Raw genomic sequence first — 24,433 nt, 5'->3', positions numbered from 1 at the left:
CTCCCAGCACCCCCCTCCCTCCCTAGCGAAGACCGCCTCTCCTGTCCTGTGGGGAAGATGCTGTCACAGGAGGGGCCGCGCCCTCGGTCCCCACTCACGCCTCGGCTATCCAGGGCACCTGCTCTTGTGCAGTCGGTTCTCTGGATGGATGGTCTGTGCGGCCATCCAAAGCCAACATCCCCACCGCCAGTGATTTCCTCTCTGGGACAGCATCAGTTTTCACTTCCGGCTGGATCCTTCTCATCAACTTGCAAATATGCTGTAATTGCTACCGGAAAGAAAATCCTCCTGTGACGCCTCGGCGTTTCTTCCCATTCCTGTGCTCTCATCACAACTCCTTGGAAGCACCCATTTGTCTTTCACCTCTTTTATGTGGAATTCACTCCAGTTGGGCTCTCTGTGTTAGTTTCTTATTGATCCCGTGACAGGTCACCACAGACTTAGAAGGTTAAACAACCCAAATTAATGATTTTACAGTGTGTGTCAGAGGTCTGACACTCGTCAGCGTGGCTGACTCCCTCCTGGAGCCTGTAAGGGCGAACCCCCTTCCCGTGCTTGCAGGCTGTTGGCAGAATTCGTTTCTTGGCCGTGGAGGACGCGAGGCCGGGTTTTCTTGCTGACTGTCGGCTGAAGGCCGTTCCCAGCTTTGGGAGGCTGTACTTTTTCTTGGTTCATCTTCACAGCCGGCAGCGGTGGGTTGAGACCCTTTCAGGCATCGACTCTCCTCTGTCTTCAGTCCCACGTCTGACCCGGTCTTCTGCCTCCCTTCTCTCCTCTGAAGGACTCGTGAGATTAGATTGGTCCCTACAGGTGATCCCAGATCATCGCAAGACCTTTGACATCATAGCTGCAAGGTCCCGGTAGTCACTCGAAGCAACCTGTTCACAGGTTCCGGGGATTCGAATGTGGATCTCTTTGGGGTGTAGCTGCCCCTCATACTCTCTGCCTTCTCTGGAAGCTACCATGCAGACGTTTTCTGTTGCTCCGTGCACTGGTCATTTCTTGTTCTTGTCTTTCCTGACCCGTGAGGGACCACCGGTGTGCACAGCTGAGCACTCTGTCCTTTGTGATCCACTGTCGTCACACGGCTTCCAAGACACCCCTGGCTCTGTACTGTTCCAGTTGGCCCTTCGTACCCTTGTTCTGCTTCCCCTTTACCTTCCCAGTTTAAGCCCAGAATGTGCCGGGAGTCTTGTCCGTCTACGCCCGCTGCTCAGGTGATCCCCTGTGGCTGCGAGTGTCGTCCAGATGTGGACTCCCCAGTCTGCACCTGGCCCGGGCTTCTCCCCTGAGCTCCAGACACATCTATCCACATACCTGCCCAACGTGTCCACTCGGATGCTTGCCCGGAATTCACAGTTAACAGCTTTGATCGTGCCCCACAGACACACCCTCCTTAGTCTTCGTCATCTTAGCAAATGGCGTTCCGTCCTTGGGTCGCTCAAGCCAAAATCCATGGAGCATCTCTGATACCTTCCTTTTTCTCTGGCTTTATTATCTCCCCCTCTGTCATCACGTTTGCTCAGCACCATTCCCAGAATTCACCTGGGATGTGACCGCTTTTCACCCATTTGCTGTTATCATGCTGCTCCAAACCACCATAATCTCTAGCGTGGATTCTCGCAACGGTATTTTGACTGGTCTCCCTGCTCCTGCCATTGCCCTGCCCCCCTGCCCCCCGCTGTGGTCTATTCTCCATTCAGACACTGGAAGTCCTATTCTGTCATCTCTTTGCCTCAGTCCCTGCACTGTCTTTCTATCTCACCCAAAATAAAGTGACCTTATGTGGCATGGCATGATGTGGCCCCAGCTATTCTTCTGTTTCTTCTTCCTCATTCAGCTCCGGCCACTTGCTCCTTAGCTGTTCTAGAACAGCACACTCTTGCTTCGGGGCCCTTGCCCTTACTGTCCCCTTGACCTGGAACTCTTTTTCCCTTCAGTACTGGCATGGCTTGCTCCCTCACCTTCAGGGCTCTGTTCGAATGTCACCTCAGAGGGCACTTCAGACCCGCCACAAGAAGCAGAGACCCCCACACTCCCCCTAGCCCTCCTGACCAACTTTATTGTTTCTGTTTCCTATTTTGGAATAACTTGTTACCTTCCTTTAAGATGTCAGCTAAAGAGCTGGCATCGACTTCCTGTGACTTGTTTACTGCCCCTACAAGAGTGCTGTCACATTATAGGTACTAAATAAGCATTTCCAGAATGAATGAACGAAATGTTTATTTTCAGAGGCACATCTTTGTGATGAAAAATTTAAATAGTACAAAAGGACATAAAGTTGAAAGTGTGAGAGTAAATTTTTTTCTTTTTTTTTTTTTTAACACTTAACAGTTTATTTCCTCTTCTAGAAATTTCAAATGCTAGTATGTCAAAATTCTTTTTAATTTTTACATATAGGTACTGGTAAAAGTTTTACATTTAATTTACATTTAATTTTTACATATAGGTATTGGTATATAGTCTACAAACTTCTCTGCATCTTAATTCTTTCACTATATTCATTGTCTTGTACATCTTTCTGTATCAAAAAAACTTGAGAACTTTAAATTTTTTTTAAAATGTTTATTTTTGAGAGAGAGAGAGAGAGAGAGAGGACCCATGTGAGCAGGGGAGGGGCAGACACACACACACACACACACACACACACACACACAGAATCCAAAGCAGGCTCCGGGCTCTGAGCTGTTAGCACAGAGCCTGACATGGGGCTCGAACTCACAAATGGTGAGATCATGACATGAGCCAAAGTTGGATGTTTAACTGACTAAGCCACCCACGCACCCCAGAGAACTTGAGAACTTTAGAAACACAGCAGGTGTCTGTTAAATATAGAAGTGGAAGTGATTCCAGGGTTTGTTTCAGCCTGTGTCCCCCTCAATGTTCATTTGCTTATTTTTCTTTAACTCTCTTGATTATGGGAGAAGTGAGTTACCTATTTTTTTTTTTTTTTTTTTGCCGGTCACTGGGATTCCACTGTAAGCATTCCTGCCCTTTTCCCGAAGAATTCCTCACTAAAGTTAATCCTTACAAAAATCAAAGGGCAGAGGCATTGATATCTCATCAGTCTTTTGCTGACTGCCCCGTGGAAAGTCAACAACGTTGGTGGCTGTAGTTTCTGGGAAGCTCAACATCACATGGATGGAGTTGCCATTGTTCCAGATGATAAAATAGTTATTCTAATTCACTAAAAACATATAGTGCCTTTTTCTGAAAGCTCGTGGTGTTTTTTCATGGCCGTTCCCTCCTTCCACTCTGGGCACAAGCAGAGAGGACAGGAATCATTCTTACTACACTGTCACTCAGGCAGAGGGCAGCAGGAATCAAAGGCTTATAGAAGTTTCTCATCTGCTTGATAAGAAATGTACATGGGTCTAAACAGAAAAACATGTGCCTTTCTCTGAAGTATTCTCACAGCTTCTGTGAATCATACTTGTGTGTTGACCACTGGACTCTGCCCTTAATAGCTGCATCGTCTTGGCCCAGACACCTAAACTCTCTGATTCCCTCCTTTTGGAATCACTGTGTGGACTAGAGGTGACAGATGTAGGTAATGAGGGCCTGGCACTCAGTAAATGTTACTCATTATTGTTGCTATGACTATGGTTATTCGCAGTCATCAATAACACATTCTTTATCAACGTTTCCTTTTTTTTTTTGAGAGAGAGAGAGAAAGAGAGAGCATGAGAGTGAGAGAGTACCAGTGGGGTGGGCAGAGGGGGGAGAAAAGAGAGAATCTTAAGTAGGCTCCGTGCCCAGTGCAGAGCCCTATGCAAGGCTCGAGCTCATGACCATGAGATCATGATCTGAGCTGAAATCAAGAGTCAGATGCTTAACTGACTGAGCCACCCAGGTGCCTCTCAATGTTTCCTTCTGTTTCTCCTTAAGTACGTCCTATAATCAGAGTCTATAACTAAACCCCCCAAGAAAAGAAACAAAGAAAAATATGTTCTTGATGTGTGTACCATAATTGCATTGGGAAATTTCCCAGCATTTTGCAATCAATACTGTTTAAGAATAGGAACCAAAAGCACTACTGGTTTATATGTGATGAAATGCATGTAGGGTGCTATGAATGTTGGTGACAGATTTGCTTAAATTGCATACCATAATGAGACCCAGGTCATGAGGTTGGTCATTGCTGATTTAGCATGGTAGTCACATTCTGCATCTCTCTCTCTCTCTCTTTCTCTCTCTCTCTCTCTCTCTCTCTCTCTTAAACTCTTGGTGTGATAGAAAGGAATCATATTTTATTTTTATTTTATTATTTCTTAAGTAGGCTACATGCCCAACTTGGGGCTTGAATTCACGACTCTGAGATTAAGAGTCTCATGCTCTGCCTACTGAGCCAGCCAGACACCCCACATTCTGCATCTTTAACTCCAGTAGCTGTTGGGATAGGAGGAACCAGATAGGAGCCTATGGCTGGACGGGCACAAGCCATTTGTTTAGCAAATGTTCATAGAGTACTAGGTGCCAGGGTTTAGGCAAGTATTTGGAAGTACAAATGTGAACTAGACCCAGCTCCTGAGAACAGAGATTTTATGGCAGCCTAGCGGAGAGAGAGAAAACTGCGGAGCAGGCCCCTAGATCACATCAGAGTCCAAATCGTGTTCCTGAATGATGACATTTTTGAAATCAGCAAAGAGACTGGAAAGGAAAGCAGGAAAGGGAGGGAGAGAGGTACACATGCATGTAGAATACTCGGGACGGTCAAGTAAACATGGACATGAAGATTTTCTGGCAGATGCACGCTTGACTCTGAAAGGCAGGTCCTCGAAGAGCCCGCGTGCCAGCCTAGCAGATGGACAGAAGCCCCACCCCCCAGAGGAAGTAAGGGATAAAGCACCTGGCTTGCCTGCTCATTTTCTGCACGAATAGGATGACTTCTTTTAGGCAACCTAACAACTTACTACTGCTTCAGTTCAAATATAAACTCAAATGGTCCCAGTTATAAAGAGGGTTTGCAAGACAGAGTAGCTGGGGGTCAGAGCTCTCGGAGATTTATTTCTTACCCTGGCGGGGTGGACGTGTTCTCGAGCCGGGCAGCTGAGGGCTTGCCGCCAGACAGGTAGGCTCGGATCTCGGCTCTGCTACCACGATCTCGAGAGAAATAATTCCATCTCTGTGAGCCTTTCTCCTGATCTGTAAGGTGGGAAAAACAGCAGTAGCTTCCCTGCAGGATTCTCTGGGCTTAAGCAAGATAATGTAAGTGGAGCACAACGTGTTAACTATTTTTAGAGACTGCTCCGCAAGGGATAACGAAAGTGCAAGGCAGGAAATAAAACTTTGAATTAAAAGGCAAAATCAAAGTGAGCTTGGGCGTCCTCCTGTATTGTCTTCTCCATTTCCAGGCTCCATATACATTGAGGGCTAAGTCATTTACTTGCCTTTTTAGGAACCCACTTCCAATGAAATACAGACTCTGGAGGACCTCTGGTTGGTGTGCTTGCTGTTTATTCCCACCTTTCACATTGGACTATCACTTTATTTCCTTTGAAATTTTTTTCAAGTCCAGATGAATGCTTTATAGAGTTCGCTGTAGGAAAGCCCTCAACTTCATCACTTTGTAGATTCATCACTTTGACAGCACTGGGTGATGCTGGAGAATTGAGTGATTCATCAGTGAGTTATCAGGGTAGTTTTTTCCTTCCCAGGCACTCTTGTATTTCCTCATCAGAATCTTTTATTTGTTAATATCATGTGATAAGAGATAATAGAAGGTATGTGCAAGGTACAGTAGGCACTCCCAGAAATAGATTGAAGATATGATCATTTAGCAATGTGTGATTTGTCTCATGTGATCATTTGTACCCAAGTACATCAAATTATTGACACTTAGATTCCCAGAAGGGAATTGATCTAATGGTTCCCAATCTGTTTCATAGAACACTATTCTCTAGATGTTGGTAGATTTCTGTGAAAATCGTTGCCAAGTAAGTTTTGGAAATGCTGTGTACTATTTTTTCACACTTGGAGAATCTCACGCTATATGTTATCATGAGGAAGCCTGTTGAAACTTTTTAAGAGTTTTCAAACTGAGTTAACCATAGGCCAGCCCCTCCTTTTTCCTTAACAAATATCCATAAGGAAAGTGTATATTAGGGTGCAGTTTTGGAAATGTTATGTAGGGACAGTGGCTTAAATTTTCCATTTTTAAGTCTTGTGCGCAGTTCATTTTACTGTGATGTCCCAGACGTGTCATCTAGGTGCCGGGGGGCATGGTTCTAGTGATGTTCTATTCCTCCAGGTGTTATATCACGTTGGCTCAAGCTCTGGGAATGAGCATGGGAGGAGCTCCCACTGGACCCGCAGGAACAGGAAAAACAGAAACTACGAAAGATATGGGTCGATGTCTTGGGAAGTACGTCGTGGTTTTCAATTGTTCCGACCAGATGGATTTCCGAGGACTTGGACGGATTTTTAAAGGTGAGGGTGATATTTTTTATTTGATGAGAAATGTAAAGCTAAGGTAGACTATCTGGTTAAGATTTATTTTGGGGGGCATCTGCGTGGCTCAGTCGGTAAAGGATCCAACTTCGGCTCAGGTCATGATCTCGCGGTATGTGAGTTTGAGCCCCGCATTGGGCTCTGTGCTGACAGCTCAGAGCCTGGAACCCACTTCAGATGCTGTGTCCCCCCTCTCTCTGCTCCTCTCCTGCTCATGCTTTGTGTCTCTCTGTCTTTCAATAATAAATAAATGTTAAAAAAAAATTTTCAACAACTGGCTGTATTTCAGTGTCGTTTTTAAACTTTGTACAACTTTTTGGAAAATCCAAATCTTAACCACTCTTGTGTGGATCAAATGTCAACATCACTTGTCATTGTAATGTTCCTTTATCCCTGCAGGTTGGCTGTTTACAGATAGAGCTCCATATTGTGAGTTATTTCGGGGGCACTTTATGCATAATCTATTTGTTCAAGTTTATTTTTGAACAGACTTATCTCTGGCTTGTCTTGGCAGCTGCAAAATGCTCTTTTCCTTGGCTTTCCGAAATTATATACTAATTGGATTTTCTATTTAATTTCCCTTCGAAGGATTAGCACAGTCTGGATCCTGGGGTTGTTTTGATGAATTTAACCGTATCGATTTACCAGTTCTGTCAGTGGCAGCCCAGCAAATTTCCATTATTCTGACATGTAAAAAGGAGCGCAAAAAGTCTTTTATTTTCACCGATGGAGATAATGTGACTATGAACCCTGAATTTGGACTTTTCCTGACCATGGTAAGGAACCACAAGAAGAGCTGCTGAATTTCAGCCTTCATCTCACAGCTTTCATGCATTTCCCTCGTCTTAGGTCACTTATTTTTCATGAATGGAAATTGCGACAGTGATTTTAACTCCTCTGTGAAGGCCTTTGGTGTTAAACGAAGCTCATGTTAATAACTTGTGATGTAGTCTCTCCAGTTAAAAGGAGAGTGAGATATGTAAATGAGTTCTTCGGTTGTCAGTCCAGATTTGTTGTGTGGACATAATGAATCTTTTAGTGCCGTGCTAATGTATGTGTGTTGCCCCATGACTGTGTCATTCATCTGTGGGTCTTATTTTCTGTACAGAATCCTGGCTATGCTGGACGGCAGGAGCTTCCTGAAAACTTGAAGATTAACTTCCGCTCCGTGGCCATGATGGTGCCCGACCGACAGATTATCATCAGGGTGAAGTTGGCTAGTTGCGGCTTCATTGACAACGTCGTTTTGGCCAGGAAGTTTTATACTCTCTACAAGCTATGTGAGGAGCAGCTTTCTAAGCAGGTGTGATGTTCTGAAAGTCTCTCTGGACTTATGCATACTTAGTTTTTCTGTTCAGTGAGATTTGCTCATTTCGAAAAATTGTAGACTTGGGGTTGTTGACAGATTACCTTACGGATACAAAGTACAAGGTTGTATCGTTATGAAATCAATTTTATATGCGTAGTTTCCTGAAGTACGTTTAAGTAAATTAATATTTACAGCATAAAAATGAGATGAGTACTATCTGAACTGATTTAAGAGCCAAAGAATTATAAATATTAATACTTGCTCTTTATCCCACCTGTACATTAATCATAATATGTGTTGTGCGTCCTCATGGTTTTCAGGAACCTCTCAATCATTTACTCCTCTTACTTCCAATATCTTCCACATATTGGGCCAAGCTTTGCCAATTGTCTATTTTATCAATGGTAACTTCTTTGCTAAGTTTTCTGTACTGTTTAGCGTAGCAGGTTCTGACATCATGAACCTTTGCAGTTAAGAGGCATGAGATTAATCATGTATTACTTTTGTGTTAGTTATCTGTTGCTTGTGACAACAGCTCCACAAGCTTACTGGTTTAAAACAATACACAATTTATTATTTCATGGTTTCTGTAGGTCAGGAGTCCTGGTACATCTTGGCTGGATCCTCTACTTAGAGGGTAACAAGGCGTCAGTCAAGTCTTGGCTCCCTGTTTGGAGAAGGATTTACTTCTAAGCTCACTCAGGTTGTTGGCAGAATTCTGTTACTTGAGGTTGAAAGACTGAGGGATTCTGTTTCTTGCTGGCTGTCAGCTGGAGAAGGCCACCTCAGTTCCTGCAGGCTGAATGCCATTCTTTGCCACATGGGATCCCCCAACACGGCCACTTGCCTTCTCAAAGTCAGCAAGGGAAAAAGGTTCTGGCACGATGAGTGCTATGGTCTTGTATTAGGATTCTCTAGAGAAACAGAACCAATAGGATATATGTGTATATACCTGTAAGGAAATTTATTATAAGGTATTGGCTCACGGTTATGGAGGTAGAGAAGTTCCATGATCTGTTGTCTGTAAGCTGGAGACCAGCTGATGGTGTAGTTTGAAGGGTTGATGGTATAGATTCTAGTCCAAGTCTGAAGGCCAGACAACTAGGAGCATTGAGGACAGCAGTGGTTGATATCCCAGCCTGGCAGTAGGGCAGAGCGAGCAAATCCATCCTTTCTCCACCTTTTTGTTCTACTGGGGTCCTCAGCACTTGAATGGTGCACTCTTACATGGGGGAGGGCCATCTTCTTTACTCAGTCCACCAGTTCAAATGCTAATCTCTTCCAGAAACTTCTTTGGAGACACACCCACAAATAACGTTAATCAGCTCTCTGGGCATCTTGTGACCCAGTCAAACTGACACATAAAATTAACCATCACACATCTTATGTAATGTGACCACATGAACACATACACAGAAATCACATATGGCCAGTCATCGTTGCTGTATTATATTGGTTAAAACAAGCCTAGCTCCTACCATACTCAAAGGGAAAAGATCATACAAGGACACAGACACCAGGAGGTGGGGATCATGCCACAAATTTCTGGGACATATAAATAAAAATTACTGAAAGAATACACTAAATAATAATACACTGCAATAAACATAAAACTGTAACACAAATAAAATCTCTTAACATATACAATACTTTGGTTCCTCTCTACTCTAGTCTCCATTCCAAACTTCTTTGACTCTAGATTATTTTTTTATACCCCCAAGCTCAATTAAATTACTTTCCCACTGAAAATGCTCTTTGTTTCCTCTGCTTATTGACGCCTTTACTCACCCATTCTCCTTTTTTCTTCTGTCAAAGAAATATTTTTCCATGCTGTTTCTTGCATGTAGAAAACTCCCACGTCACTGACTGCTGTCTCCTCCTTCTCTACTATTTCGTTTCTACTTTTCTTCATGCCCACAGCCCTGCTCACAGGTCGTTGTCATGAAATGAGCCAACGTGCCCAAAACAGTTGGCCCCGTGCTGATCTCTGGGTGAACATTCTATGACTCTCACTTCATGCCCACAGATTTAACTGAGTCTGGCTCTGAGAAATTTTCCTTAATTAGTTCCACACATCACTTTCAAGTCATGGTTACTTTTTAGCGAGTTTGCTCATATTTTTACCTTTTTACCTCTATTAGAATTTAAACTCCTTGAAGGCAGGAACTCAGTCCAAATATTTTTATGTGCTCCATCCTCCAAATGATTTGTCTGAAGTGAGGCATACTGCTCCCAGTTACCTTAGCCCCTAATTGTTTTTTTTTTTTCTATGTGGTAAAGCATACCTAACATTAAGTTTGCCATCATCACCGTTCGTAACTGTACAGTTCAGTAGTATTCAGGATACTTACAATGCTATGAAACTGATCTCCATAACGTTTTCATCTTGCAAAACTCTGTACCCATTAAATAGAAATTCTTCTCTTGCTGCTCTCTCGGCCCCTGGTGACCAACAGCCTACTTGTTGTTTCCATGCATCTTCCTGCTTTAGATACCTCATGTAAATGAGATTGTAAGCATTTGTCTTTTTTGACTGGCTTATTTTGCTTAGCATAATGTCCTCTCGGTTTACCCGTGGTGGAGGATATGGCAGGATTTGCTTCCTTTTTATGACTGAAGAAAGGACGCCACATTTTCATTTTCCTGTTCATCTGAAGGTGGGCATTTGGGTTGCTTCTGTCTCTTGGCTGTTGTGAATACTGTTGCTGTCATTATGGGTGTGCAACTGCCTCTTTGACATCCTGCTTTCAATTATTTGGATATATACTCAGAAGAGGGATTTCTGGATCCTATGGTGGTTCTATTTTCAATTTTTTGAGCGACTGGCATACTGTTTTCCATAGTGGTTAGATAATCAGTTTTTAATTATTCACTTTATAGGTGATAACATTTGTTATGATTTGAGCTTTTACAGGTATATATCAAGGGAATAACAAAGCTGGGGCTTGGCTTTCTGGTTTGTCCTTATTTTTCCCCCCCTCTAGGTAATCCTAGAATAGGACTACTTTTCTTCCTTCTTAAAACCTCGGTCTTTTTGCCTATCAGTGTGTGTGTGTATGTATATATACACACATTCCTGGTTCAGAGTTTTAGCTTTAGAGATATGAGGACATTTTCCTATGGATGACTGATTAAGAAGAGGCTCAGGGAGACGTGTATACTCTAAGAGGAAATTTATTCCTTTCTCCCTGTCAAGATATATTTATTAGCTCTGATCTAAGGGCTTAAATTAGTGATTGTCCATGAGAGAACTCTTTTGGATAGTCTCAGTTTGCTCTAAAAATATATACTGATAAAAATTTATTACTTCACTAGCTACAATTTTTTTCTAAAGGAAAATTAGCATTTGTTCGTTATTGTGAAGAGGTCTTTTGTCAAGGTTGTATCGTTTTCATGCGCAAGTTAATATTGAAAATAAGCCCGCTGTACCTCACATTCTTCAGGTACATTATGATTTCGGTCTGCGGAACATTCTGTCAGTTCTGCGAACGCTGGGAGCCGCAAAAAGAGCCAACCCCACAGATACGGAATCAACAATCGTCATGCGTGTTCTGCGAGACATGAATCTTTCTAAACTAGTAAGATTCACAGATGGAAATGTTCCACCAACTTAAATACCAGTTCAGCTAACTAAGCACAAATGAGATTTAGAAATATTTATTTAAAATACTCATTTAAAATGCTTAATAATCAGCCAAAGTGCTGGAGAGCCTAACTTTAGACTTTTTCAGACGTTGCTTTTGTGGTAACTCATATCTAGTCTAACATATGCCTATTTCGATAGAATTCAAATGGATTTTTAAAAATCCACATGTTAAGTTTCCAAATACCTTGAAATACTTTTGGGTTTTAGAGCTAAAATCTCACCTTCTTTAAAGTCTGTAGAACCCCGCAGGAAGTTATATGTAAATTTAACAAGTGTGTAATAATTTCACACTCTCTCATTTCATAGGTGAGACTGAAAATCAATTGTTCAGTGTTAGTGAATCTATGTACAGGGTGACGGATGGTATATATTTTTTTCAAGATAAAAGGGTGGAGCAAATTCCAATTCATGAATTTGTTACTATCTCTTATTTAAATTATTATTTTTACAATTTCAATTAGAAATTGTAGGTTATGTGGTAATTCCCTGAACTGATTATTATTTTATGGAGAGGTTGTCATATGGGCAATATTTTCTTTTCTTTCATCTTCTTCCTTCATTTTCTTCTCTTCTTCCTCCCTTTTCCTCCCCCTTTCTTTTCTAAAATAATTTTTAATTTATGGGAAACATGAGGAAAATATTCTTCAACTTCAATGAAGGTGATATTTTACTTATTATCATAAAATAATTTGGTATGTTCAGCATTTTCAGTTTATCCGTGCATTGTTATGATTGTGCCAAAATAGTTGGTCCAGTTTCTCTTTCTTTTCTCTCTTAGATTGATGAAGATGAACCCTTATTTTTGAGTTTGATTGAAGATCTCTTCCCAAATATTCTTCTGGACAAAGCAGGTTACCCTGAACTGGAAATGGCGATTGGTAGGCAGGTAATGTATTTCTAAGGACATCCAGCCCTGTCCGTGTCTCTTTCACCTGAATTTCATGGGTGTCAGGTGGAGCTGATGTATTGCAGATCCGTGGGTTTCAAGAGCAACACCCAAGATGATGGCTACTGTTTCAGGAGAGGCTGTTACACGCCATTGACGGAGCTTCTCCAGCCAGACAGTCTCCTGCTGTCCCACAAGCACATCTAGTTGGCCACATGTTAGTGGGCCCACTATGGATGGAAACCATTCCACACCAGATTCTGAAATGAAGTATGATGAGTGAGCGGGACGAGTGGGGCTCAGCTGGCTGGCGAGCCTTCCTCGACTTGGCTTTGTCTGTGGCCCTGGTGCTTCCACATGGCTTTGATCTCGGGACTCCCGCCCTGAAGTGTCACTCACAGTGATCTCACGTGGCTCCTCAACTGTCATTCTTTTCCCCCAGGCCAAGGATCACTTGTGATTTCTTCCCCAGGCTCTGGGGATCTGCCATGTTATGTGAGTCATTAGGTGTCTGGACTTCCTATGAGACTTGGTGCAGCTGTGCGTTTTTCTAGTTTTCCTAGGAATGAAGACGAGTCATGTAAACCTTGTGCCACAGTTTACTTTCCTGCAAAGAAGAGTTTGGGGGAAGAAAAGTTTTATAGAAATAGTGATTGGCTCACATTTATAAAGTACATTTCAATTTGTTTAAGATATTTGTTAACAAAAATCAAATACGGTAGTACTTAATGGATATTTTCCTTTTAAAAATCAAGATACAAAAATCTTAATTTGATCAGGTAAGAGTGATAATTCATTTTGCAAATGAATTATCATCCTATGGCTGAATTAATTGTCTAAAAAGCTTAGTATAAAGTAATTTATAAGGTGACTAACGTTAGCATAGTTTGTAGCATATGAAAAATCTGAAGAGCATACACATAGCATGAAATGACATGTGATTATTATCCAACAATTCTTTAAATAAAAATAAAAACATCATTTATAGTGGGGTTAAGCGTAGCATGATGGTTAAGAGCATGGACCATGGAGCTTAGTTTCTTGGGTTCGGATTCCCACTCTGTAACTTTACAAGTAATAGTCTTGGGTAAATTGCTTGGCTTCTCTGTGCCTCAGTTTCCTTCTCTGTAAAAGATAGTGACAGTACTAATCTTGTAGTGTTATTATGAATATTGAACTTAGACTAGTGTTTGGCAGAATAACTTTCATGTGTGTGTTTGACAGATAAAAACTCAGTAGATTTATAGACAATTTGAGTTTTAGATGGAATTTCAGTCAACTTGGTGTGCTACCAAGTTTTCCAGTTATTAAATATCACCTTTTAAATTAAACATTTAAAATACATTTTGATACATGAGTCTTTATTCTTAAGTTGCTCTTAAGACATATATTCAAGGATGTATTAATATAAATGTATTCAATTCCCAAAGGCAAATGCAGAGGTTTCTTATTGCCTTGGGATAACATTTTGAATATTCAACCTATGGTCTTTGCGTATATGTGTGTATATATATATATATATATATATATATATATACACACATATATACTATATATATATTGCGTATATATATATACGCAATTGCGTATATATATATAAATATATATATACATATATAGCGTATATATATATACGCAATTGCGTATATATATATAAATATATATATACATATATATATATATTTTATGCCATATATATAAAAATTTTTTATTTTAAATAAACTCCACGCCACACACGGGGCTCAAACTCATAACCCTGAGATAAAAAGTCACATGCTCCACTGACTGGGCCTGCCAGGCACCCCAGCAATATATTTTTCATTGTGGTAAAATATATAATTTAAAATTTAGCATTGTAATCATTTTTAAGTATACTGTTAAGTGGCATTAAGTACATTTCACATTATTGTGTAAAACATCGTCACCACCCATGTTCAGCCCTTTTTTCACCTCCCCGAACTGAAACTCCATACCCGTTAAATAGTAACTATCTTTCCTCTATCCCCCTCCTCAATGTCTGTGCTTAGTTTGAGCGCAGTGGAAGGTCCAGATTGCTGTTGATGTGGCCCAATGTGGGGCTTTGTTTATGTTTTCAGGTTGAAGAAGCTGGTTTAATTAACCATCCTCCTTGGAAACTGAAAGTTATCCAGCTGTTTGAGACACAGAGAGTGCGACACGGCATGATGACCCTGGGGCCCAGTGGAGCGGGGAAGACCACTTGTATCCACACCTTGATGAAAGCCATGACAGGTAAGGGGGTGGTCAAGCTATGTTGCTCTGGGCAACACATTTAAATCACTGTGACACATTTGGATGCTCCAAGAGGGACATGCTCTACTGATTATTGGGTGCATTTTAGAGATAGTGTATTATAATAATGAACTGGAGGGGAAAAGTTCTTTGCAGCTTTATTGAGATATAACTGACATATAATATTGTATAAGTTTCATGTGTACAGTGCATTGATTTGAAGCAATTGTATGTTGTAGAATGATTACCACCATTAGCTTTGACCCCCATCTCATCACACAGTTACTTTCCATTTCTTTCTTGTGGTGAGAACATTTAAGACCTACTCATCTAGCAACTTGTTCAATTATATGATACAGTGTAATTAGCTATGATCATGATGCTATATGCACGTTATGCTATAATGTACGTCAGATTCTCATCCTTGTGAATCTTTTAACTGGAAGTTTGTACTCTTTGTCCAATATCTCTCCATTTCCCTACACCTTAACCCCTGGTAACCACCATTCTACAATCTGTTTTCCAGGGTTTGCTTTTTTTTTAGATTCCATACATAAATGATACCATACAGGATTTATCTTTCCCTGTGTGACTGACTTCATTTAGCGTGACATTCTCGAGGTTCATCCGTGTCGTCATGTCATTGCAAATGGCAGGATGTCCTTCTTGCGTGTGGTTGAATTATATATATATATATATATATGTCACATTTCCTGAATTCTTTCTCTTATTAATGGGCATTTACATCATTTCCGTATCTTAGCTTCTATGAATAATGCTGCATGAAAACAAATTTTAAACAGTGACTTTATGTTCTGTGTTATGTGTTTTACTTATGTTATGTCATTTAATTTTCACCATGATCTTGAGATGTGGCTCTGACCATCCCCATTTTGTACAAAAATGTCGAGCTTCAAGTTCAGAAATGCTACAGGTTGTGAAGACAGTAAGGTCAGGGCCCACTAATGAAAAACCCGGACGTTTCCCATTATAACATGGTACTTCCCAATGAGTTAATACAATGTGCTACCTCTCAGTAAATTAAAAAAAATAATTTCAATTTCAACTCCCCAAATCATCCTAATCGTAAACTAATTTCCCACCAAGAATCAGATATTTTCCTGGTGAAGTTCAAGAGATGCCTTTAATTCCCAGATCTCCCTTAGCCTTATATCTAAGTCCCTACCTAGCCCAAGGTCATCCAAAGATTATGGGCATTGCCACTATGTGACTATGTGACTATCCCTGTATTTTCTGATTGGACATTGATGTTTCCCATACTAAAAGTGCTGTGTAGGCAGCTCTGAGCCATGGCAGATTTGAGTCCCAAAATTTCACAGAACTTCAGCCGTTGGATTGCATCGCACATGGTCCCACGGGGAAAAGGTGCCTGGCTGGGTTTCCAGTCCGCTCGTGAAACTCCAGTGCACCGATGCTGAGTTGTGGTGGTGGAGACTGCTCTGTGTTTGCTCTCGGGTCCTGCACGTGTTGGGTTCAGTCTCGGTGCCCTCAGCTAGGGGGCAAAGCGAGTTCTGTACGTTAAGACTGGAGCACGGAGTGTTCACACTGAGACAGAACTGTGCTCTCAGCTCTCACTTACCTTTGCCAAAACTGAGAGCACACACCTGCAAGACTTACCGTGCGGTTTTCACGTGCTGTTGAGACTCTGTTTGGGGATTTTTATATAGCTTTAAAATGATGTGCTCTCTCAAATTATGCTTACTAATACTTTTGTTGTTGTTGTGTAGCTGCCTTCTGTTAACAGTAAACTACAAATGCACCTGGTAAAGTGAGTTGGACAAAATGAGTACTAAATATTAAACAATAGTGATACATTATGTATAATATGTCTAAATTATGTAATCCATATGGCATCGCTGGTTTTGGAGAAGTTCTTTGCAAAGATGAATTAATCATTAGACTACTTGCTGTCGATTAACCTGTTCTTGGTTTTCATACGTAGGGCAAACATTCATTATCTTAAGCAAAACATTGTCTAATGCCCAAAACACTAATTATCCCAAAGATTGAGAAGGTAATTGCCTTGAACTTATACTAGACCCATGTATATGTGTTTCCTTATTCATCATGTATTTATTTATCAAATATCTTTAGTGTTCTGTACGTGAGGTTCTGCTAGGTTCTGTAGCAGAAGTGGGGAAGCAGGCGTGAGAACCAGCGGCCATGCCTTCAAGGAGCGGGATAACCCAGACAGTTATTAGTCAACGTGGAATCGCTATGAGAAGATTTGGACAGTTATGCTGTGAGCAGGCAAAGGAGATCAGAAACCTTTCTAAGGAATTCTAGGAAGGCTTACAGAGCAGGTGCCACTTCAGCTGAAGATTGACGGTTGAGTAGCAGATGGATGCAAGGCATTCTTAGCAGAACAAAGAGCCTGTGCAGATAGGAGAGACTCCAGAGAGCATGGCATGCCCAGAAAGTGCACTGGTGTGGATAAAAGGTAGTCTGTGTGTGGGGGTGGGAGTGGGGAAGGTGAGAAGGTGTATATAGTGCGTGCTTCTGGTGCCCACCACCACACCCCTTTGATCCTGTCCTGGTACGGGTGCAGCTGTTGGTCAGTTTCTCCCACAAATGCCAGGGGTGTCTCCCAGTTTTTCAGCATTATGACTTTCCTAGAATCTAGGGAACTGGTTCAGCCTGGAAGAGAGTGGGCATTAATGCCCCTGAGGCAGCCATACCCTCAAACAGTGGCAGAAGTTGGGTTGAAGGCAAGTGTCCTACCTCCTCATGTCCATCAGAGGGACACTACATCTGTGGCCACCTCCCAAATGAGCCCATTCTTGGATTTCTCTCATTTTCTGTTTCATTCTCTCTTTCCCCTGACTTCAAACTCCCCATACCCGTATCCTTGTTTGAGGCTTTCCTTTTAGGGGGCATTCAAATTAGTGCAACAGGTGTCACATGAGGAGCTTTGTAAGTTATGCTAAGTACTTAGATTTTATTTTGCAGGTGATGGGAAGCCATTGGGCTGGGGAGTGATATGATCAACCCTGTGTGTAGAAGACCATCCTGTGGCCATGTAGAGAATAGGCCACGGGACAGGAGGGATGGTCTGGAGTCCATAAAGAGGCAGCAGCAAGAAAGTGTACCTACTCTAGGGCAGAATCCATGAAGGTGGAGTGATGGGGACAGTCAAAAAATGCCTAGGAAGAGAATTAAGAGGATTCGGTTTAAGTCAGCAAAACTAAAAGGCAACCGATGGAATGGGAGAAGATATTTGCAAATGACATATCAGATACAGGGTTATAAAGAACTTATCAAACTCAACACATAGAAAGTAAGTAATCCAGTGAAAAATGGACAAAAGACACGAATAGACACTTTTCCAAAGAAGAGATCCAGATGGTGAACAGACACATGAAAAGATGCTCAACATCACTCATCAGGGAAATACAAATCAAAACCACAACAAGATACACCCTCACACCAGTCAGAACGGCTAAAATGAACAACTCAGGCAACAATAGATGTTGGCGAGGATGTAGGGAAGAGGAACCCTTTTGCATTGCTGGTGGGAATGGAAAAGAGTATGGAGGTTCCTCAAAAAATTAAAAACAGAGCTACCCTATGACCCAGCAATTGCACTACTAGGTCTTTATCCAAAGGATGCAGGTGTGCTGTTTTGAAGGGGCACATTCACCCCAATGTTTATAGCAGCACTATTGACAATAACAAAAGTATGGAAAGATCCGAAATGTCCATTGACTGACAAATGGATAAAGAGGACGTGGTATATATACACAATAGAATATTTACTTGGTGATGAAAAAGAATGAAATCTTGCCACTTGTGATAATGTGAATGGAACTCGAGTGTGTTATGCTAGGCAAAATAAGTCAGACAGAGAAAGACATATATGATTTCACTCCTATGTGGCAATAAGAAACAAAACAGATTAACGTAAGGGAAGGGAAGCAAAAATAAGATAAAAACAGAGAGGGAGACAAACCATAAGAGACTCTTAAATATAGAGTACAAACTGAGGGTTGCTGGTGGGGTGTTGAGTGGGGGGAATGGGCTAGATGGGAGATGGGCATTAAGGAGGACACTTGTTGGGATGAGCACTGGGTGTTGTATGTAAGTGATGAATCCCTAAATTCTATTCCTGAAATCATTATTATACGATATGTTAACTAACATGGATTTAATTAAAAAATAATAATAAAAGGAGGAATTAGTTTAACCAACCTTTTGAAAGTAAAGCATTTTTTTCTTGTAGTGATCTTATAAACATGTTTTGGTATTTCATTTTTTTGGTCTTAAGTTAAAAAAATATTATGCAAGTGTAGTTGACATACAATGTTATATTCGTTTCAGGCATATAACATAGTGACTCAATAATTCTGTACCAAAATGTTACGGTATTTAAAATTGAAATGATACAATTCTACATACTACCATAATGAAATAATTAAAAAAAATTTTTTTAATGTTTATTTATTTTTGAGAGAGAGTGAGAGAGCACACACATGAACCAGGGAGGGGCAGAGATAGAGGGAGACACAGAATCCGAAGCAGACTCCAGGCTCTGAGCTGTCAGCACAGAGCCCGACGTGTGGCTTGAACCATGAGATCATGACCTGAGCCGAGGTCTGACGTTTAACCCACTCAGCCACCTAGGCGCCCCCATAATGAAATCATTTTTGATAGTTTTTCTTATATGGGCAGCAGATCAAGTCATTTTTACTTATGATACTATCATAGTCTTTTAAAAAATGTTTATTTATTTATTTTGAGAAAGAGAGAGAGAGAGTGAGCAGGGAAGGGGGCAGAGAGAAAGGGAGACAGAGAATCCCAATCAGTCTGCAGCACAGAGCCCGTCGCAGGGCTCGAAACCACAAACCGCGAGATCACGACCTGAGTTGAAGCCAAGAGTTGGACACTTAACTGACTGAGCCACCTAGACACCCTAATAGTGTCATACTCTTTAAGAGTTTGCTGGCCTTTAGGTAAAAGATACAGTTTGCTAGTCTTATGGATATCATTTATTGAAGAAGCTGAGTTGTGATGCAGTTTCCCTTCAGCATTCCCTTCAGTACTGCAAATAATTACCCCGAGTCTTTTCGTGATTTAAAAAAAGAGAACTATGGTCTAATTTTCTAAATGGGTTTTAGTGGGTTTTAACACCTTTTTCAATGTGCATAGTTATTATGTGTGTTTGCCTGTGTTTGTCAACCTTTCGCACAGTATGTAATGTTTCAGCATCAATTTTTATCATTTTATACTTTAAACCTTATTCTTCACTTTTCTGCTTATTAACCACAGTCCCTTATGTACAGAATCTAGCTTATTTAGGAGTAGTTTTAGGGTGTGAAAGAGTCAAAGACCTTTTTTGAAGTTGGCTGTAAAAGAAAAGTCCTTGATTCCTGCAACATCAGTTTCGCTTAGTTTTGTTTTTTGTTTTTTTTTTTTCCAACCGAGTAAGAACACATCTCAGCAAATTGAAGTCGGGAATGCAGAGAATGCAGCATCTTCTGGGTGGTATTTCAGAGACCAGGCTTAATCCAATATGTCATAAATCAAAAGATTTTTGAGCTGTGAAATTGGAAGAACTTCCAGATTACATTAATTCCTTCATCCATGCCAACATGGTATCCTTCCCCCACCCCCATTATGTTTCCTGCAGCTTGCTTTTACAGAAGATAGAAACAAAAGTATGTTAGTCCATAAGATGTAACGATGTTAATGATGATACCTTGGAATGCAGTAAGACATAATGTTTTCGTGTAATTTTGTATTTTTCCTATTTTGAACACCTGCTGACAATACATTGCCATTAGTACAGTGTTACCTAATGATGGCTTGCTCTACATCTGCGTTGTTTAAAGTTTGGATTTACTTGGCACAGATTGTGGAAAACCACACCGGGAAATGAGGATGAATCCCAAAGCGATTACAGCCCCACAGATGTTTGGTCGACTTGATGTGGCCACAAATGATTGGACTGATGGGATATTTTCAACTCTTTGGAGGAAAACGTTGAGAGCTAAGAAAGGTAGAAAATGAAGTGTTATTTTCGACCGGTACTTCTAGATAAAATCTTAGGGTGCCTATTTAGAATTAGTAGAACAACTGTATTCTCCATACGAGGAGACCAGCAAGCCCTAAATCAGTATATTTGTCAATGTTGAAATACTGAAACTATTGATTAGTATATTTAAAATCCCCCCTCCCACCTTTTTTTCTTTGTTGTTATTACAAAGGGAATGATTTTCCTTTTCAGTAAGTGTTTTTGTATCCCTGTGACATCTTAGAATAAAATAGAAAGAAAAAGCTGTTAAGGAAAATTGATAGTGTTGAATAAAGTGACTTTACCATAACCATTTCCCTGTATCTTTTACAAATGTTATTTTTATTTAAGCATAGCCTATTTTTAGAATACTGATCCCCCTATAAAATCGCAGGGGGAAATGGGCTTCTTTGGGAAGAAAATTGCATATATCAAAAACAAAGTCTCTATTGAACTAACAAATATTGCTGTTTAGACGCACACTGGTGTTTGGTTATCCTGTGAACAAACTCGTTAAGGGCTAGTGGTTCACTCTGAATGCTCTCTTACTTTTGGAGTCTCTAAATTGAACCCAATGTTCCTGGGATACCAGCTCAGATGGAAGAGGTGATATCAACTCTCCTCTCGTGTTTTCTCACTCTCGAGTAAGTGGGAGAAAGGCATAGCGAATGCACTTGCGGGGAGAAGGAAGGATGCAGGAGAAGGAAAAGGTACTGGGGACATTTCTTCATGAGTCTTGTCTTTGGAACACTGTCTACTGAGAAATGTTTAAGGTGGTGCCACTCATTTAGGGAACGGAGCTCAGCAACCTAACATCAGTTGTCAAAAGAGGCATGGACATGTCTAATTTCTAAAGTGTGCTCACATTAGACATTGTTGTTTTACTGGAAATAAATGAAAGTTTGTCTCTGTCTTGTTCCAGTAATCCTATGTAAACACATATGCAGTGCCCAGTGCTACCTCAAAGAATGGGAGCTCAAAGCAGTGGTTTTTTTTTTTTTTTCCCTCTTTAAAGAAGACAACATACTTTTTCTAAGTGACTCGGGTGTTTAGATCATCATTTTACTTAATTAAATTCAGTCGACTGAGCATAATTAAGATTTTTAAAAGCATTTTATTTGACACATAATATTTTACAGCTGTGGCACAGTAAATAAAGGTTAGAGTTGCAAACTTGGTCATGGTGTCAGTAAGAGAGACTAGAGATTAAGAAATTAGGAGGAATTATTAAACCAGATACCGAAATTTGCGATGGCATTCCGTTGACCATTCTGCTGATGCTTGTCACTTTTTTTTTTACTTCCAAATATCTCCTTAAGTGATTCCCATCAGTTTTGTCCCCAGGAGCCCCTCCAAGGGGCTCATGGCCTCCAGCTTGTCAGATACAAATTGTCGGTTCTCAGGCTAGTCCGGCTTGCACGGAACCTGGCACGGTTGATCACTCTTCTTCTTGGACCTCTTCTGTCACTTGACATCAGGGAAACTTAACCTGCTTGCTGTCCTTCTACTTCTGCCTCATGAGGGGTCTGTCAGAGGGAGGAGTCTGCAAAGGAGACTGTACCAGAAGTCTGACCTTTGAAGTGGCTCTGTGCTCAGACGTCCTGCCTCTGTCTACTTGTCCTCCCTAGAAGAAACATACCCAGTCCACGGTTTTAAGTGCCATCTCTAAGCCAATGGCTTCTACATTCTAATCTTCAGCCCTGACCTCTCCCTTGAATCCCCAGCTCAACAACGTTGTGGGATGTGTGTGGGACATCTCAAATGTGACATGTACCAGCCAGAATCAGTTCCGTGGTTCTGCCTGTCCTTCTGATGGCACTCACATTCCCTTTTCTCTTCTCCAACTCTTGCTTTCTAGAACAGCCTCAATTTGTACTCACTTTGAGACCTTTGCACTTGGTATTCTTACTGCCTGGAAAATTCTGCCTCTAGATCCCTACATCACTTCACTCTCCTGAAATATTTTATTGACTACCTTATCAAAAGCAATGCCCCATCCTCTTTTCTTCCTGATTGTTCTTATCTTACATATTATTTGCTTATTGGTTTCATTATCATCTCTACCCCTTAGAATGTAAGCTCTGTGAAGACAGGACAGTGTCTTATTTTTACCGTAATGTCCCCAGACCCTAGAATAGTGCTGATACATAGAAGGTGCTCAATGAATATTTGTTCAACGAACAAATGACTTTTTTCCTTTGGTTATGTGCTTTAAACAATGGCTATAGATAGAACTGGAAAAGTCCTATGTGACAAAATAAGATAATCATTTCTATCAAAATTTTATTTAAATATTAATGAAAATTATATCAAATTATAGTACTTCTTCAAGTACACTAGTTATGTGTATATGTATATATGTGTGTGTGTATTTTTCCCCCCCGCCTTTCGTGGGCTATTCTAGGGGAGCATATCTGGATAGTTCTTGATGGTCCAGTAGATGCCATCTGGATTGAAAATCTGAATTCTGTTTTGGATGATAACAAAACTCTAACCCTTGCCAATGGTGATCGGATTCCCATGGCTCCAAACTGTAAGATCATTTTTGAACCTCATAACATTGACAACGCTTCACCTGCTACTGTCTCAAGAAATGGAATGGTTTTCATGAGTTCTTCTATCCTCGATTGGAGTCCTATTCTTGAGGTATAGTGGAGTCTTCATTTTTTTAATTTAATTTAATTTAATTTAATTTAATTTAATTTTTTTTCATGCCCAGCTTTTTTTTTCTTTTAAATATAATTTATTGTCAAATTAGCTAGCATACAGTGTGTAAAGTGTGCTCTTGGTTTTTGGGGTAGATTCCCATGGTTCATTGCTTACATACAACACCCAGTGCTCATCCAACAAGTGCCCTCCTCAATGCCCATCACCCATTTTCCCCTCTCCCCCACCACTCCCCATCCACCCTCAGTTTGTTCTGTTTGTTTCAGAGTGTCTTATGGTTTGCCTCCCTCCCTCTCTGTTTGTAACTATTTTTCTCCCCCATCTCTTCCCCCATGGTCTTCTGTTAACTTTCTCAAGATCATCCACATATGAGGTATCTGTCTCTCTCCGACTGACTTATTTCACTTGGCATAATACATTCTAGCTCTGTCTACGTTGTTATGAATGCTAAGGTTTCATTCTTTTTGACTGCCAGGTAGTACTCCATTGTATATATATATAAACCACATCTTCTGTATCCATTCATCAGTTGATGGACATTTAGCCTCTTTCCATCATTTGGCTGTTGTTGAAAGTGCTGCTATAAACACTGGGGTGCACGTGCCCCTTTGAATCAGCACGGAGTCTTTCTTTTGTGGACCCAAAGAGGAAAATGGATCTTTTCGTGTTCTGGTACAGTGCATGCTGATTTTTCTGCAGACCTGTGGTGTGATTGTATTTCGTTGCTACTGTTTCTGGCAGATCTTGTATCCTTCGGGACATCGAAACCCTGATTGTCCCTTCCAGGTGCCATCGGTGTTCTGATTGATTTCTTCTGGGCTCTTTGCATCTCCTTAGACCCGTGATGTCCACTGTGGGTTGTGGAGTAATCGCAAGGCCTAGCTGAATCACTAATCCCGCCAAACTGTGAATAAGTGAGATTTAATTTTATCATTTTGGGAATTCATGACATTTTTAAAAGGTACTCATGCCTGTAAAGTTTGGGAGCGCCCATCTTAGAAACATTAGCTTGAAGAAAACAATTTATTAAAATTGTATATAAGGAATTTTGATGAGATTCAATAGCCATAATATTCGTTTTAAGTTTGTTCTTGGAAATAATATTTCAGACAATGTCTCTTCAATTCATGAAAAGCTATATTATTTTCTTATTACCGGTACATTCTAGAATGTATTGATTATAATTAGATTATA

General features: G+C 40.8%; 1 protein-coding gene across 2 annotated transcripts in view; it reads left to right on the top strand.

Annotated features, from left to right (window-relative positions):
- DNAH5 (dynein axonemal heavy chain 5) overlaps positions 1 to 24,433 on the top strand; it is a 283,307-nt gene that overhangs the window by 147,143 nt on the left and 111,731 nt on the right. For both annotated transcript variants that reach the window (XM_053906889.1, XM_053906888.1), the window contains exons 36-43: positions 6,251 to 6,429; positions 7,039 to 7,226; positions 7,559 to 7,753; positions 11,203 to 11,337; positions 12,184 to 12,291; positions 14,388 to 14,541; positions 20,411 to 20,557; positions 22,977 to 23,218. In XM_053906889.1, coding sequence (XP_053762864.1) covers positions 6,251 to 6,429; positions 7,039 to 7,226; positions 7,559 to 7,753; positions 11,203 to 11,337; positions 12,184 to 12,291; positions 14,388 to 14,541; positions 20,411 to 20,557; positions 22,977 to 23,218 — 1,348 coding nt within the window. The remainder of the gene's footprint in view (positions 1 to 6,250; positions 6,430 to 7,038; positions 7,227 to 7,558; positions 7,754 to 11,202; positions 11,338 to 12,183; positions 12,292 to 14,387; positions 14,542 to 20,410; positions 20,558 to 22,976; positions 23,219 to 24,433) is intronic.

This window comes from Panthera pardus, unplaced genomic scaffold, assembly GCF_024362965.1.
Source record: "Panthera pardus isolate Hobbes unplaced genomic scaffold, ASM2436296v1 HiC_scaffold_2, whole genome shotgun sequence".
In the NCBI taxonomy this organism is placed as follows: Eukaryota; Metazoa; Chordata; class Mammalia; order Carnivora; family Felidae; genus Panthera; species Panthera pardus.
This window is presented reverse-complemented; position numbering and strand designations above follow the sequence as displayed.